This window comes from Antedon mediterranea, chromosome 6 (assembly GCF_964355755.1).
Source record: "Antedon mediterranea chromosome 6, ecAntMedi1.1, whole genome shotgun sequence".
NCBI classification, from domain to species: Eukaryota; Metazoa; Echinodermata; class Crinoidea; order Comatulida; family Antedonidae; genus Antedon; species Antedon mediterranea.
The window spans coordinates 7,733,868-7,751,956 of record NC_092675.1 but is presented as its reverse complement, the minus strand read 5'-3'; the positions used below and the strand labels follow the sequence as shown (position 1 = coordinate 7,751,956).

At 34.3% G+C, this 18,089-nt stretch overlaps 2 protein-coding genes across 2 annotated transcripts; one reads left to right on the top strand and one right to left on the bottom strand.

Moving 5' to 3' along the window:
• The first annotated feature begins 75 nt into the window (after positions 1–75).
• On the top strand, positions 76–4,802 carry LOC140051581 (synaptonemal complex central element protein 2-like). The gene is made up of 4 exons (XM_072096837.1): positions 76–350; positions 1,304–1,443; positions 1,730–1,916; positions 3,435–4,802. Exons 2-4 carry the CDS (start codon positions 1,361–1,363, stop codon positions 3,627–3,629), a joined length of 465 nt encoding a protein of 154 aa, XP_071952938.1. The 5' UTR covers positions 76–350; positions 1,304–1,360; the 3' UTR covers positions 3,630–4,802.
• Positions 4,803–6,752: 1,950 nt separating this feature from the next.
• On the bottom strand, positions 6,753–17,692 carry LOC140051954 (chitin synthase chs-2-like). The gene is made up of 11 exons (XM_072097310.1): positions 17,493–17,692; positions 14,832–14,981; positions 14,169–14,297; positions 12,847–13,252; positions 11,555–12,390; positions 11,192–11,440; positions 10,621–10,803; positions 10,087–10,246; positions 9,549–9,762; positions 8,924–9,124; positions 6,753–8,707 (listed from the first exon to the last, which is right to left on the bottom strand). The coding sequence occupies exons 1-11, from the start codon at positions 17,690–17,692 to the stop codon at positions 6,753–6,755; spliced, it is 4,683 nt and encodes a 1,560-aa protein (XP_071953411.1).
• Positions 17,693–18,089: the final 397 nt, after the last annotated feature.

The following is an 18,089-nucleotide window of genomic DNA, read 5'->3' as shown; positions in this document are numbered from 1 at the left end:
TAATAATAATGAAACACGGGAAAACACAAAATTTAAGAACACACAATCGTTAGCTGTACTTCGCGCGCTCTGCATGCTGATTGGAGAAAAGTTTTTTCACGTTGCGGTCAAAAGGTCAAGTGTTGCAGTGGGAACGCGCGATAGAGCGAGTAGAGATGATGTAGCAGCATGCTTTCCGATCCCCGCCGCGCCCGCCCGTGTCTCTCTAGTGTCTCTCTCTCTCCCCCTGTGGTGTGATGATCTGAGGAAAAGAGAGCCGATCATCATCAGCGCCCCTCTTCGTACTCTCTGTGTAAACAAAAATCGTCTTAATTTGAAGTTCGGTGACAAATATTTAAAAAGAAAGAGAGGTGAATAACAAGAGTAGATAATTATATGCCTAACTAGGCTAGCCTAGACATAGTCATAGATAGGCTAGGCTAGGCCTCTAGGCTAGGCCTAATGCCTGCCTAATAAACCGGCCGCCACACACTAGGCCGACTAGCCTAGCCTAGCCTAGCCTAGGACGGCTAGTAGTTAGGCCTAGGCCTACTAGAGTAGGCTAGGCCCTAGTTAGGCCAGCCTAACCTAGCCTAGAGCTAGGCCTAGGCCTAGTAGGCATATATTAAGTAGTAGTTGTAAGCCTCAGTAGGCCTCTAGGCCTATGGAATGCTAGGCTGGCCTAATCTAGGCCTATTCTATGCTAGGCCGGCTAGATAGGCCTACTAACTAGCCAGTAGCTAGTAGTAATTAATAGTATAGGCCTAGGCCTAGAGAGGGAATATTACTTTTTTTGACTAGCCTAGCTAGGCATACCAGGGCCTAGGCCTAGCTAGAGGCTAGTCATTAACTAAAATCTTGAATTAGGCCTAATAATATTGCTTGCCAGGAGTGTATTTTGTAGGCATATAATATATGGGCCTACCTAGGCCTAGTAGTAGTAGCCTATAGGCCTATGCCTTTTATTATACTATAGGCCTCCTACCTACCTAGTAGGCCAGGCTAGTTTGATCATTCTTTATCTTGCTTTACACAAATAAAATGTAGGCCTACCTAGGCCTAGTAGTAGGCCAAGAGGAGGCTTAACCTCTAGGCTAGGCCTATATTAATATTTTTTATAAATAATGTTATTGATTGGTGATATTTCATAAAAGTAACAGAGAGGGCAGCTACTCTTCTCTCTCCAACAAAATAGATTTGATAACCCTAGGCCTAGGGCCTAAACATTTTTTTGTCATGTGTGGTATAAATATGGCCTGGGCCTATTATACTGGGACTTGGATGGAGGCCTAATAGTGTATAACAATTCTATTATTCTGTATAGTAAAATATAGGATAGTTCCAGGCTTTTCAGGGAATTTGCTGATCACTAATCACAGTCATGAGCCACCCTGGTGGGATACCTGCTAGTATAGACCTGCTTGAACCACCTACAGGAGATGGAGCTACACAGTTTCAGCAAAGGTTAGAATAGTTAGTTATAGGGATCTAGTTAATTTAATTGTTCACACGTTTTGCCATACTCTCTAAATGTACTTGATACAATACATTCTAACAAATTCGCAAGCAATTTTTTGGTGGGACTCGAACCCAAGCAATAATGTGTTCTCAAATGTAGCCTACTTATATGATTTTGATAACATATTCATCGCAATATAACCAGCATACAATACAATTTATTTAATAATTGATTTATTTATATTTATTTTATAATCTATTCTATTCTAAACTGTTAAATATCTATAAATAGTGCTCCCACAGAGTCAGCAGCAGCCCAGTCAGGACTAGTTAAACATTCTACTAAATTAGGTCTGGCAATGCAAACAACTAGAGAAAGTATTCAAGAAACCGCACAGCAATTAATTCATGATCTAAACCTTAAACGAAAATCAGATGCAGCTCTTATCAGCGATTTTAAAAAAGATCTGGAAGAAAAGGTAAGTTTAAATGATGTATTTTTTTATACTGACTATTATAATTTAAACTAACTAACAATGCAGAAAGTAATATTAAATATTTTCATTCATATCGTTCATTCATTATTACAGAATGTTCTGCCTTTATTTACCTTTAGGTCACAGGCCCATGAGAGTCTTATTTTTGTGACAAATAAGTCATTTTCTGATGGATGTAATAAAAATAATGCACAGTTTTATCAAATCTGGTGCATAGCTAATTTCACTTTCTTTCTGTGTTCTCTTTAAGTAAATTATACAGTAAACCCTGATTTGAGTTCTCTAAAACTATGGCTACACTATCAAAAGTTTGATGTGCCCAAAAATGGTAGTGATATGCCCAAATATGATAGTGATAATGTGTCGAAGGTTAATGTTTTGTTCAGATAATACGTATTAAATATATTTTACTGTATGGTTGTATAATTACAGTACATTGTTACTAAAAATAGACATAATAATACTGATTTGTATCTAATGATGCTTGTAGAAAGAAAATAAAAATTACAGTTCAATGTTCCTTGAGTGATTAGTCTTGACATACTCTAATTGTTGTAGTTCTATGATTAATAATACTAAAACATGAATTACAGACTGTCTTATCAAAATCATAAGGCTACACTTTTGTTCCAAAAGGACAGCAAAAGATAGGACATTGTTGTGCTAAGTTCACCACTTTGAATCATTACCACAATATTTTTTGTTTAAAATCCAGGATCCGCCACTGGATCAGGAAGACAGCCTATTTTTAAAAAACCAATAAGCTACTGTTGTTATTTAAGTTGCATTAATGGAAGAAACTTTCTATTTAAACTTAAAAAAGCTAAATTAAAAATGCAAAAACAGATTCAAATATTATGTTGCTCTTATTTTGCTTATAATCCAGAAGCATTTTACATTAATGTTGGCCAGTTAAACTCTGTCTACACTATCAAACTTTATATGACAAAAAAATCATAATGGACATGATGTCATATCACTACCATATTTGGGCACATTACACTTTTTTTTGTCAAACTAGTCAGAGCCTAATAGATTAAATTCATATTTTAGCTATATTCTCTACTTCTACTGTACTTTGTTCAATATTCTACTAGCCTCTGGCATTTTCACCAAATTGCCGATCTAGTTTGCTATAGTATTTAGGCCATAATGTAATCTAAACTACTGTACTTATTTTGTTGTGAAATGTAAAAGTCAAAGTTAATTAATGTACAATATTGCAAGTGTTAGTAGAGCCCCTCGTTTAGGACAACCCTTTTAATGGGCACACTGCCCTGTCAATCAAACTGTGTTGGTCCCGAAGGTGTCTCCTTAAATAGGGGTTCTTGTACTATATTTTTTATTTTTGAGTATAATTATTAATATTTTGTATTTAGTTAAATTAAATTATCTCATTGTCTTGTCATGCTAGAGTGACAGATATATTTTATTCCAGCCCTTTTTAATTTTTGTTTAATAATATTTAAAAGCTTTCCTTTTCTTCAAACTTTTTTTTAGGTGACTGAAACCTGCAAAGCTGTTGATCTACACATGTTTCAGTGCTACGAACGAAATGGACAGATAATGCAGGAGAAACTACAGACGCTCTTTGCTACACTTGAAAGAATTCACAAGATTGAGCAAGAGATGGAACAGTTCAAACAAGCGCTTGGAATATTTTACAAAGATATTCACTGCCAATCTAACAAGTAACTTCTTTATATTCAAATTATATATATAAAGACAACTATTTATTTATTTATTTTCTCTTTATTGGCAACATAACAAGTTGTCTCCAGAAATGTAATATATGAAATCAACATTTTAACATTCTATGTAACTAACATTGTTTATGTTCCATTTTTACTTGTTTTATTTGAACAAATTTCAAGTTAAGTTACAGGTTATTAAAAACGTTTCCAATGTGCTTTATCTGACGCTTACTGAAACAGAACAAGTTTGAGCACCATTAAATACATGGCTCAGTTCGTTATTAAAGTAATTTTTGCTATCAAATACTGTAAACAAAACAACTGTATTCTAGATAATTTTTTATACAAATTGTTAACAGGTTTATAATATTTACTTGGAAATTATATAATTATTTTAAACATATTGAAAGTAAAAACAACAAAATAATTTTTATTTTTATTCCAAGTTTTTGTAAATAAGCAGTTTTTGAGATTTGATTTATTATGTAAATTATACTCTTGAATTTAACCATTCAAATGTTAACTAATTCTGTAACATGTTATGAACTAATCAGCTTTTAATGTAAACTAAAGGGTAGAGTCATAATAAGTTCTTTTTGTGGTGCTACATTTAGCCCTAAAGTAGGCCTACTTTATTTAGTTTTTTAAAGATTGGAAATTTACACAAATTTACTCGGATAGTGGAAATTTTTGTCAGAAAAAGATATATCATAACAATTTTAATGACATTGTATTCTAATTAAGGCATTGACAAATCAGTAAAATTCCTATCATATAATTCTGCGAAAAATTCACGTAGGACATAACACATAACAACTTTGTTTACAAAAGGAACTTTGTTTAGAGACTTATTTTACAACGCTTGCTTGTTCTCACCTCTGTAAAATAGGTTTGGTTATTATCAATTTTGAAAGATACTTTATTTATACTGTATAAACAATACAGCTACCCTTTCACGTAACTTACAGACTAAACGCCTGCTACACATCTAAAAACTACAATTGTATACTTTATTCTGTAGTTGCAGAGAACTGACATAATTTATAATATATCCCTTCTTCTGAAATAAAATTTTTAAATAGAACACGTTTATTTACGATAGCTATAAACTAGATCCATTTTGCTTTTAAATTGTTTTTGTTGAATAAAGAATAAAATGAATTGCTTATTGCAACGGTTAATAACAGTTTAGCACATTATTTACAGTATCTCTACTTATAAAGCAATTTATTATTCTACATATTTGATGGTTAAATAATAGTTAAATAATAAAACAAGAAATGAATATTATACATTATATAAATCTCTAGAGGGGGTACGTCAAAAATAACATTTTTGTCCTATTTTCATTTTCGCGGTGTTACAGTATATTGTTTTTCTGTTGGTCTTTTTTGTTTAAATTAGTAAACCAATGTGTGATTTTAATTGTTTCTTGTAGACCTAAAGCTGCTTTTAAATTTGTTTGTAGAAATTGCTTTGTGACACAGTATAGCCAGTTTTTAGTTGCGTGCAACGCGACTCTACAGCTCACTATGTCGGTTGGTCGGTCGGTAAGCACTAACTTGAGCACGCGACTGCAGCCATGTATATGGCCTTGTATTTTGTGGCCAAACATTTGTTTCTCCTATGCTTTTTGGTACTTTTGAATGTGTTTTGGTGTACAGTACAACGTGTATGCTTTCTTGTTCTTGTTTCCTGTGTTATAATTGTATATAAACCTATTTCTGCATTCAAATCTTAAAAATCATCAATTCCACAACTTAAATGACAGACGATCCATTGAATTTAATAATATTATAGTATTTATTTTTCTCAATGGTGATATAAATAATAATTTTAAAAAGTTTATAGTAATATTAAATTATCATACTTTATGTATGTTCATTAACACCTTTTAACCAAGTTGAAAATGTATACTTCATTTCGGCTTAATTTTGATTCTAATACTAGTGAACATTATGTTACTTTTTCAGACTTGTAATCTATAGTTTTAGTTAAATGAAAAACATTAAAAAATATATATAAAAACATAAAATGAAATGAAGTATCAGTAACATAGGCATTTTAGCACACCAATTTAAAACTACCTGATGATAATCCAAAATGGATTTGCAATAAATACACAAACACTTAATGTAGCACACATAATGCAGTGACATATCAGATAATAAATATTAAATCTCTATAAAAAATAACAAACCACCACTAGATTTTTGATATACCATTTACAATATTGTTTAATAATTTATATACCATATATAATATTAACTAGTATGCTTTTATATTACTTCACCTATAGTCTATAATATGGCAAAATAATTGTTTTGGAATAAAATTACTTGTTTTAGTTTATCTCACCATAAACAATATTAAATGATACAAATATGAAATTGACTTAAAATTAACATTATTGTGGATTAAGATTACTACAGTATATAGTATACATTAACCACTAATGTTCTATCTCACCATAAACAATGTTAAATAATATATGAAATTAATTAATATATTAACATTTTGATAATCTTATCTTATTTTACTATTTATTACTATAATTAAATAATTAGCACCAAAGCTATATAAAATCTTGAAGTCGGATAGCACCATGTGACCGATGAACCCACCCTGGTCTATTGCACCATGTGGACATTAGATATCTGGATGAAAACTGGATATCTGGATGAATGCAGGCTGGGTATCTGGATGAATGTAGGCTAGGTATCTGGATGTGGGTTTGGTATCCGGATGAAAGTAGGTTAGGTATCTGGATAAATGTAGGCTAGGTATCTGGATGTGGGCTTGGTATCCGCATGAAAGTTGGTTAGGTATCCGGATAAAAGTAGGTTAGGTATCTGGATGAATGTAGGCTAGGTATCTGGATGAATGTATTGTAGCCTAGGTATCTGAATGTAGGCTGGGTATCTGGATGGATGTAGGTTAGGAATCTGGATAAATGTAGGCTAGATTTCAATTTGAATGCTTTACATGTGTAAACGTTTATTACCGTTTTAGTTGTGGAACTTCATACTGTACCCAATTGAACCATTAATCTATCTTATATAATGTTTAAATATATATACATGTAATATTTGTATTGAGTTTGAAAATATAAATTTATTTTATATTAGAAGTAGGGTCTGTCTTGCCATGCATTTCGCTCATCGTCTTCGCATTCTGGTCGTACCATTTTAGGCTTCGTGCTCCTCCTTCTTCGTATATGTGTGTCAATTCGGTCAACTATGGAAGGGCGATACTTCAACTTAATTCGTGTTGTCGTTGGGGATGAACTTGTACCGCTTTGTTCGCCCTGTGTTTCTCCTCCACTTGAAATAATTTCCAGTTTTGGTCGTTTGTTCCTCCGTTTCATTTTACCCCATTTTGATTTAGGTTTCGTCAGTGTGTTTTCCGAGAATGGAGTCGATATTTCAGATGCTGTTTCGTAGTTATTCAATTCATGAAGGTATAGACCCGTTCTTTCCGAAGATAAGCTACCCGTTTCAAGATTAGTCATATCGATAAGAGATGGAGTCAATTCAAGCTGCGGCGGTCCAACAAAATCTGGATCTTTCTCTTCGTCCTTTTTGGTTATGTCAGTGGCTGCCAGAATATGAAGTAGTGTGTAAACCCGATGGGAGATCATGGCAATGAATTGAATAACGAGAATTATCAAAAACAGAATGAAGAACGCAAACTGGAATGGTTCAATAGTAGCTGGATCACCATTCGTTCTTTGTATATTTCCTAGAGGTATAGCAAACAATTCGCTTTGGAGTTCCAAGAAGAAAATTATAATGATCCAAACAGCATTCAACATAAAGAACGCGAAGCATGCTTTGTTACGAAGCTCTTTGAGTCTGTTGGCTATAGCTTCTTGCATCTGTTTGTCCTCTTCAATAGGATGAAGGTACTTTGAGACAAGCTCCTGCCAGAACTCGACTTCTTCTGAATCGATAGTCCGGATTTTGGCCCATGACAAAGCAGGTGCGTTCATCCAAGAAGGCTTTTCATCATGTATGTCCATTTCCATGTATTTGGGTAGTTCTTCATCATAATCTGGTTCTGGAATCTCAAAATCTGTGGTCATCCGTGTTTTCTCTGCTTTCTCTTCAGGAATATAGTCTGTCTGGGTTGATCCATCAGTATTTGTAGTCGGTTCTACGGTATGATCTTCTGTCCTGCTGTTGTCGACTGTCACTTTAAGAGCTTCCACTAAAGAATGATAGTGAGTATCATCTGAAGGATTCAAACAGCATCCACATTTAAATAACGATCCACATCCACAGGTCAAAGAACCATCAAATCCAACTTCCAAATCAGTTCCAAATATCCCGTTCTTAGCCTTCTGTATCACTTCAGTTTGTTCTTGTTCAATCTCTGCCTTTGTCTTCTTTTTCGGCACTTCACGTGTTCCCCAAGAAACGATATTCAAGTTGCTTAGAGAGTATATCACCAGAAGAACATATCCAGATGGAATTGCCAGAAAATGAAGAACACCAAATAAGATGTTCCAGATCTCTTGTGGATGGAGAACAGCAGCGAGTAAGTAGATTGAAATCAACCCGATCATACACAACACTTCTGGACTATACAAACCAGCTTCTAACGCATTTCCACTGAGTGATATCACCACTGCCAACATCTGTAATGCGTAGATTGTGCTCATGATTTTTGCTACAAAAAGTTGAGTAGCGGTTTTACAAGTGAAACAGATGATGATGTAGAAAAATGGCGGTAGGATGGCAATGGCGTAAGACACATACTCGCTTTCAAGGTTGAAAGCAAACGCGGTGGATTTAGCTATCAAAATGGCTACAGTAGCTGGACCAATAATGGATGATGCCATGAGGACAATCTGGTAGATGATGAACGGCATCGAGATGCTTTGGTTTACCTTAGATGTTCGCTTTCCGTCAAGTAGAATGTCCATCGTATTGGCCATGGTGGAGGGAACCCATCGGCGTCGTTGATTGTAAAACTCTTCGAATTCTTCTGGTGCGTAAGTCAAAGCATCTGCAGCGGCGCAGTACTCGACCCTCCAACCTTGTTGCAATAGTAGAGTACATAACCAACGATCCTCACCTATGAAAGACATCAGTTTTGTTATTGCGACTTAACTTTATGTTATACAGTAGAACTTTGGGACACATACACCCCTAAGTTTTTTCGTGAAAAGAACGAGGGGGCCAATAATATATGTTTTAACACTATTATGTCGAACCCCTATTCATGGGGCACACCTACCAAGGGTATATTTTATAGGGTCCCGAAGGTGTCCCGTAATTGAGTTCTACATACCTTGATCATACTGCACATAATGTTCAGCTTTCTCAGATCTTGTTGCATATTTTCTCATTACATTGTCATCCATGAGAGCCGAAGCACGGAACAGACTAAAGCACCCTGGACTGCATAGCACACAACCCAGGACATGCTCAGCTGTCTTCTGAAACCAATGACCTGTAGCATATTCAAACTTCTGGTACCAAACCAGTGGACCTATTTGAATAAAAATTCATACCATTATATTAGTAGTAATACAGTATTACCTTGTACTGTACCTTAATATATTTGCCATGTTGCTAAGATCTTTAGTCTTCCCAAGTTCAATTATTTCTAATGTCTTTATTAATAAGGAGCTTTCGATTTTGTTTCGTATTGATGTGTCGTTGTCTGTACCTAGAATCTTCCACCGGTGCAATATCCAAGAATAGGGGAGGGAGCAGGTCCTCGCATGCGCATATGACCTAACTTCTTAAGAGGTTGTCAGCAATCCGAAAACATTGAGTCATTGATTACAAAGAGGTTTAAATGGTGTCTGTCGTTTTGGCTTCCTAGATAGTTCTAATTCTGAAGACGTCTTCTGCGTTCAGTTCCTTTGCAAGTCTTTCTATCTATCTATTTCTTTCTATGGTGTTCCTACCTGTTCCAATTGGATGAATTCTACCACATGCTGCTCCCACTGTCCTGTTCCTCTTCATCAGATCAAGTAGTCTCTGTACGGCATCTGGTTTGAAATCGATGTCGCCATCAAGAGCCAACACATAGGAGTTGTGAGTTTTCACTTCTATTAGTTGTTCGTTGTCTTCTTGCTGACCAACCAAAATCCATCCCAACAAATAATACATGTACATAACCTGCATAATAATTGAATCGTTTAAATAGACTAAAATTTTATAATATATATCATTAGAAAGTTATATGATTTGGGTAATTACCGCGTAAGATGATGTCTGCACCTTCCCCATAAATAACACAACCTATTAACTTTAAAGAATGTATATATTTGTTCTACATTTTCTATGCTGTTATTACAGATTATTCCAACCACTGTCCCTCCTTCTTCAGAGCCCTATCTCCACCCTCCACCCGTCCTTCTCATGTGTCTTTTCCTGATCTGGAGTTCGTTACGGTAGTATTATGGGCCTTATTCTCCTTTTGAGATTTATTGTGGCACATACCTGACTCCATCGTTTTCTGTGCCTAATTTTAGCTTTGTTCTTTAGATGAACAATGAGTTTGTTTCCACATGGTAGCGTCCATATCATTCTTCCTCCATACGGCGTGTCCAGGATAGAAGGTGGTCGCACTTCAATGTATTCCTGTTTTCTACGAACCGATCTATAACAATGAAAGGGTTAGTTGTTTATGTAATGTTGGCGTAAACTATTAGTGTTGTGGAATGAGGACGTAGAAGATGGTTCATTCAGTAGTAAGGTTTGCGCTACGTCATGTGTTCCAAAAGGAATAAAGTAAATTTGAACATTTCTCGATGTGTCTGTTCTTTTAAACCGTCTCCTAACGTCTAGACATCATCAAGTTTAATTGCAGAAGGATAAAAATTGAAGTTTGGAATTTGGAAGAAATACCGAATATTTAGACATTTTATGGAAAACAAATCTTCTTAACTGAAGATGTTTATGTCAACAACATGATTGGAAATAGAATACAACAAACTTAAACAAACAGTTTTAATATTTCTGTAATTGTCTTACCTTGCAGCCGTTGCTACACACTCCAACAACGTCTTGACAAATTGGTTTATCTCTGGATTGTCTTCATCGTCAAGGGTAAACGCATCGTCAAAGAATATATGTGCTTCAAATTGGTAGTAATCTTTTGGCTTTTTACCAGTCAAGTCGTGGTAGTCTTGAAGTCGTCTCTGGTCTATGTCCAGCCTATTGAAGTAATAACAATTAGGTTTACCAGTTGTGTGATTGGTGTAATCATGAAGAAATAACATATTATCAATAGTATTTTCAAAAAGAACTTAATTATTGGTTGCTGATAAAAGGGACACCATTTGACACCAGATTACTCACGTACGGCATGCAATGACGTTTCTGTTGACGGCAACATGGCCACCATTGAAATATTAACTTATTAACCTAATCTTTCATGGATACAATGTGTAGTGTCAGGTGATACACTAGTTGCTCGTAGCCCATGTAGAACGAAGTATGCTGATACTGGTTATGTGTCGCTAGACCAGCATAACAATCTATGCGTGGGTAAAGACTCCACCGCACCAAAGATGCCACCGAGAACCCGTTAACATATACACACCTGCATATACTCTTCAATATCTGGGTCATCTCGTTTTTCGTTTCGTGCCACATTGTTGCACAGAGGTAGATCATCGTATTGACATCATCATCTTCGTAAGTGACGTCAGGTTCAACGTCAATTTGTTCGTTTGGTTTATTAACCGTTTCCTCTTCTATCACCGGCCGCCTGTTCAACATCAAAGACTGGTCTATTAATCCGGCACTGTAAAATGGTTGTACCAACAGTTTAACGGTAGCTTCCATTCTCCTGGATAGAGACAAATAATAAGTTAAATGTGTGTTTATATCACAGTTGCAGCTGTTGTATTTAAGAGTACGTGTGGTTTATTTTGATTTAAAACGTTATGTGAAAATAACTCGCCTGTTTCGGTTAAACCATACACTGTTTGTGATCCATAACTGTGAGACCCACAGAGCCATTGGGACCAAACGCCAGTAGATCTCGCTGTCATCTGATGGGCAAATCCACGGAAACTCATCTTGGTGGTCTTCTTTAAGATAACACGGCAACAACGTCACGGCCAAACTGACTGGAGTTGCTAGTGCCAGCGGTAACGCAAAGCCAAAACGCTGAATCATCGTCTGACACGATGTAACTGCGAATTGGTAACAGAGAAAAGCTGCACATATTTGTACGGCAAGCCAATGCTTCAGCTCTAGTGGACCAGCTTCCATCATATCTGACGTGCACCTGTATATAGTCCACTTATCGTTGACAGAAAGAAAGAGAAAACTGAAACCTACAATGCATGCGCACTTCCAGACACTGATTCCAATGTATGTCTTGCATCTTGCACGTCTCAGCTCATTTTTAAAATCCAATAATGGAAGTGTCCACCATAAAAAGCGAACGTTACTTGTTACGTATGTCTCCCACCACCTGAGCGATATTAGAAACATCGCCAATGGTAGTTCCCATTTACTGCCGGTGTAGTCTGGTGTGTAGGGGATCGTCACCAAAGCACCAAGTTGTAAAACGATTGTAACGAAAAATGTGAACATCCGTTTAATGATGTTGGAAGCTCTGTTGTTCTGTTGTGTCGAGTCTTCATCACTGCTGAAGAAGGTTTTGATTACACCGGGTATTATACAAACTCCACCAGTCAATGCAATGGCCAACTCGATCGAGGTAAAAGGAAGCACTCTAAACGCAAACAGAGTAATTCCTATACAGTGTAACGTCTCGATGGTGCATACCTAAAGAAACGATAGAAAATAAAAAGTATAACTCTACATTTTATACCGAAAATTGGAAATGATATTAAAGACCATATTGATAGAATATGTAGAAATGATCTGTTGAAATGAAAACAGGAAAAACATTCTGTCGTTAATAGTAATAAATATTTTATTTTGGAATGATAGATGAAAAAGATGGTGATTTAATTGTCCACGCAATTTTCACCTCTCTTAAACTCGGTTCCCATTAGACGCGGCGCAACGACACAGACGCATCGCCAGTGAGTTGACCAATTAAAAGCGACAGTTTGAACAATCGATCGCTTGTGATTGATCAAACGTTACGTTACGTATTGTGTTGCGTTGCGTAAGCTTTCTGTTAAATTACGTTTACATTGTGTCCAAGTGGGAAATAAGGTTTAAAGTCAGTCCCCCTATACTGCCCCGAAAAAAATCTCTCTAAATATTACCAACCTTTATAAATAGAGATAGACTCGGTGCTTTTAAAATACCAAAAATAGCTCTGATTGTATTATGTATAAATGTTAGAATTTCTGGTACAGCTAACGCAATGATTGTATAGTACTCTCGAGAAAACCGATCACAATTTTCTTCGGAATCTGTCTCTTCCTCATCGACAGCATGTTCGGCAGTTTCTACACTCGTACTATTCTCAGTTTCGAAACTTCCGACTAATATGATAAAAGAGATTTTACTGCTAACAGCTGCTATGAGAACAAGTGTGAATAAAGTTATATAGGAGAGTACTTTTGTGACAAATATACATGATGTGACGCAACTGTGTTTCTTTACTTCGTATCCACTTTTTGGTCGCAAAAGAGCTCTGTCCCAACGTTTTGTGGATGATGTTTCTCCAGTTCTGTAAAAATAACGAAAGAAATAAGTATTTGCTATAAATTATTCATGTGACTGACATCCAGACAAAGAATTGTATGTAGTTTAGCTCTCTACATACTTTGTATACTAAGTTTTTAAACTTTCAGATAAATAATTTTCATAATATTATAAATAACAATTGTTTTTATGGGATGTACTCCATAGTTATTTTCTTCTAGTGAGCTTGCACTATATATGTCGATTGTTAATATACATACAATAAAGACAAAACAATACACTTTTTGAACAAACACATACATTTATAAATTATTGTTTTATACTGTTTTGACATAATCCCTGTTACGTCATCACAAACATCTGCCCTTCACCATGAGTTGAACAAACAGTACATTTGCAAAAAGTATTAATTGTTAAATGGTAATATTGTACACAATAATTAAACACAAAACAACGTAAAGTTTGGCAATACAAACTATATGTGAACGAAGTAAAATAGTGTGTTTATATTACACCAACACCGAATATTAAACGTGTAGACAAAATGCACAACTCGCTATGGTTTAAGTTGTATGTGGTCCTCTTTGTGGGAGCTTTAAACTTGGTTCCCACTAGAACGTAACGCAAGGACGTAAACGCAACGCAAGCGTTTTAACCAATGACAAGCGAAGTATAGACAGTTAGCAATCACAAGCGAATAAGCCATCGCTTGTGATTGGTCAATTCACTTGCGTTACGTCCTTGTGTTGCGACGCTAGTGGGAACCACGCTTTAGGGTGGGTAGTGGTTTGTGTTATTTCCAGGACTGAAATCCCTAATGTTGTGGACAGACACAAATGTCTTTAAACGGTACACCAGTGATATTATATAAGTGTCCCAGTTATGATCCACAGTGTTTAAAAACGTTGGCAGTGGTACTGGCACCAAACATATATTTATACCGGTTGCTTATGCTGCCAATTGTACTGCCTTTGTCAGACGTAGGGTCATAACCAGACTCAGACGCCGCTACTCCACCTGATGCAAGACTTTGTAAACTCTGTGTGGCATATATTTTCTTCCTTGCGCTTCTGTATGGATAAAGTTTGGCATATAGTTCATACTTACATTATTTATTATTTAACAACGTAAATATCCAGGATTTCACTATCATACATTTTGGTCCTGTCACCTATTAATAATTACTTAACTAATAAGAAATAAACTAACGTTGAAATAGTAGATATTTTTACTGAAATACTTTTTTTTGTTTAAATGAATACAACTAAACAAAAATAAGGTATGCATTTTAGAAGACTTTTTTAATCGGAACATTAGTTATTGTTTCATAGAAAGTAGAAAATACAACAACAAAAAACTTCTCAAAAACACACAAAAAACACCTTTTTAAATAAAGACTTAAAATCAAATTATTTAGATCTTATCTTTCGTCTTATATTTCTGAACAAATCCCTGCATAATATCTAATGAATACACTGATGATCTTTCATACCAGTTAAAAACTTGTCCTCTATTATTACTTTGATCAGTAATATATTGTACTTAACTTATCCTTAATTAATATATACATATATTTTACTAGTAATAATTGAAAATATACTTACGCGACACTTATACCAGAGTCTGCGTATCCCGCATAGCCTGATTCAGCTGATGGCGAAGATGATCTTAGTTGCTCTGTTTGATTCAATACACTATTAATTGGTTTAAATTCAACTTCTGTTGCTGGAACTGTTTCCTTTTGTTTTCTTTGCCTATTTTTAAAAGAAAGAGTGTAGCTTCCTTTACGTAACATTCCATTTACTATTTCCATGTTGTTTAGTTGTATAAAATACGCATAGTCCTTACAGTACCAAGTGTCAACAATCACTAAAACAAGTTCGGGTTAATTAATACAGTTGTGACTGCGTTCATTGAGCCGGAACGTACCTTAATCACACTAAAATGCATCCTAAACTAAATGCATTTTTTTTTTGCAACCGAGAGACAATAGTTATTTAAAATCTATTATTATTTATTTGATTTTTTAGAATAATTAGGATTTAATTGATTAATTGTGACAATAAAACCGCTTTGATGTATATGTGAATATCAATGTTGGATCTATTTAAACAGGTTAAAGTTTATTATACAATATGTCAAGAGACATAGCCCACACGTTACCTAGGAGATAATCTCAATCAGATTTGATATTTTTTATATTATGAACGATTTAGCTGAATAACTGGTATTCTTTGATCACAAAAGCATTCAAATAAATAGCTTATGGAGTACTATTGTTTCGAGATCCCATCAAACCTTTTAACAACACTCCACTAAAAGGTCACGATTGTATACACTCCGTCGGTGTATACTAGACGTAGACATATTTAAATAATAATACAAACAACATACGATATGAGAAATAATATTAATTTCAAGATAATATGATTTTGATTATCATTATTTCAAACCTTCTTTCTCTTTTTTGGATGTTTATGTCCAGATATCCGCTCGCAGCACTTGCTTGCAATATGCAATAAGGCCATAGTTTATGATCTATAAAGAAGTTAGGCCTAATCATGGAGACTTTTTAGATGTGGATTATTGTATCAACACTTGACACTTTTACAATACTGTCGCTATTTGTGTTTTTATTTTCTTATTGCTGTTTGTCTCAAGCGATATTACCAAACTTAACTTATTATCTATGACTTTATTTCAACAATTAGAACTAAGCTTAACATATTATATATATAAAAGAAAGAAAAGTTTCAAACTTTCATAAAAATTTTAAATATTCACCTTAACATATATATTATGGATGAAACAATGTTTTTCTTTAATAAGCTAATTATCATTATAACGGAGTGCGTACTCAGAAGTTTCAATCTCTCAGAGATCTTTATTAAATAACTTATTCAAAGGAGAAATGTTTTCCTCCATATAATTTGTAAAAAAGTAAATCGCTGTTAAACCTTGTCCACACTATCAAACTTTATGTGACAAAAAAGTGTGATGTGCCCATATTATGGACACGATGATGTCATATCACTACCATATTTAGGCATATCACTACTATATTTGCACATCACACTTTTTTTTTATAGCAGAGACAGAGATTTTTTTAGGAATGATTACACGCGTTAACCGGAACATTTCTTGGAGAGCTTGTTCCGATTGGTCAGTGAAGCCCACCAATGAACAGGACGTAGAAGGGCGACATAATCCAAAATTGCTATACTGTATAATTAACCAATAATTGTCATTAATTTTTCTTGGTAAAGGACAACTTAACATTGACCTAATTTTCGTTAAATAGGCCTAGATACCACAACCAATAACGGTAGTATTGGTACCACCGCAAGTATGACAAATATTATTTGTCAAATTTACTGTGAATAATTTTAGACTTACTGGGAATTCATAGTGAAATGTATTATCAAAGTTTTGTTATACCAACAATTTATATAACACAATGTTGGTATAAACTATACAATAGTAATTGTATAGCATTAAAACAATAGTCTACCGTGATTTACCGATTATAATTAATTTGTTTTATATATTCTATTGGATTATTATTTTTCAAATTATAATACAATTATAATAATAGTATGGTTTATACCATATAATAATATTTATAATAATAAATAAACAATAACAGTCTAAAAAAACAATATCTTTAATTATACTGAAAATTGCCAGCTGTTTATGTAGTTACGATATTATAAAACTAAATAAAATTTTAATAATAATAATAAATACGTTAATAATTAATTGCATTAAAAATTATAATTCAGTTTCATTAAATTAGGATGAAGGTAGGGTTTAATATTACAATATAAATACACTTTGAAAGATAAAAGTTATAGGCTACAATTAATTACTATTTTTTAAATATTAATATTAGTATTAAAATAATAATATTGTGAATTCTAAAAATAAAATTTAAATTGAAATAAACTGCCTTTTTTCATTTTCAATCTTACAATCAAACCGAAAATAGAATAATAATAATAATTAATAATAAGTTTGGACTTTTAAGCGCATAATGCATAAAGCCTATATGCGCTTCACATCAAAATAAAAGTAATCCACGAAATAATTTTTTTTTTTAAAAGGAAAAAAAAGAGCAATTAAAAAAGAGAGTGACAGGCCATAAAATACACGGGTGGTCTCAACTGAATTGAATATGGTTTATTAAGGGTGAAAAAATCTGTTGAAAAGGTGAGTTTGTAAAAGCTTTTTAAATATGCTACTTTTATAAAAATCCAAATCCATACCTAGTTATTTCTTCAAGTTGTTCATTGATATCCTCCTCATTGTATTGGTTAGTTCCATTCGCAGTCCCATGGTTCTCTCCTCCGTACTTCCCATGGCGCGGCGGTACGAACGCGCTATTTCGTGGCGACGCATCATATTCTTTTAATTGTATATGTTCCTCAAAATGATGAATATTTGTTATGGAGTCGTGATCCGCCATCTCAAGACCCGTAGTCCCCAGTGTGAATATTTCAAAGATGTTACTTTTCTGTTTTTATATATGTTTTGAGATGAGATTAAAGCGGATCAAAAATCCACTTGAAGATGCTCTTTACGTAGCAATGTGGTTAGAAATTCGATGACGCGAACGAATCCGAGTATTGTAATTTTTTACATAATCCGTAAATATAATCCAGCAGCCATATTCATATGTTAGCTGTCATATTTTTAAAAACATATTACTCATTTTTGTACAATCGTAAGTTAATTATAATGTAAACAAATGCTTAAGTTTTACTAATAATTCATTTAGAGTTTACACTTTTACAACCGTGGCACTCGATCAAGAGGAAAGTGCATCCATAAATCGTGGTTCTCACTAGCGACGCAACACAAGG

Bases quoted from the DNA above. Each gene is read 5' to 3' on its own strand.
- LOC140051581 (XM_072096837.1), top strand. From the start codon at position 1,361: ATGAGCCACCCTGGTGGGATACCTGCTAGTATAGACCTGCTTGAACCA. The intron at 1,444-1,729 runs GTTAGAATAGTT...ATCTATAAATAG, and splicing joins GCTACACAGTTTCAGCAAAG to TGCTCCCACAGAGTCAGCAG. The intron at 1,917-3,434 runs GTAAGTTTAAAT...ACTTTTTTTTAG, and splicing joins AAAAAGATCTGGAAGAAAAG to GTGACTGAAACCTGCAAAGC.
- LOC140051954 (XM_072097310.1), bottom strand. From the start codon at position 17,692: ATGGCGGATCACGACTCCATAACAAATATTCATCATTTTGAGGAACAT. The intron at 10,804-11,191 runs GTGTGTATATGT...TTACTTCAATAG, and splicing joins ATATTGAAGAGTATATGCAG to GCTGGACATAGACCAGAGAC. The intron at 9,763-10,086 runs GTATGTGCCACA...ATTATTATGCAG, and splicing joins ACAGAAAACGATGGAGTCAG to GTTATGTACATGTATTATTT.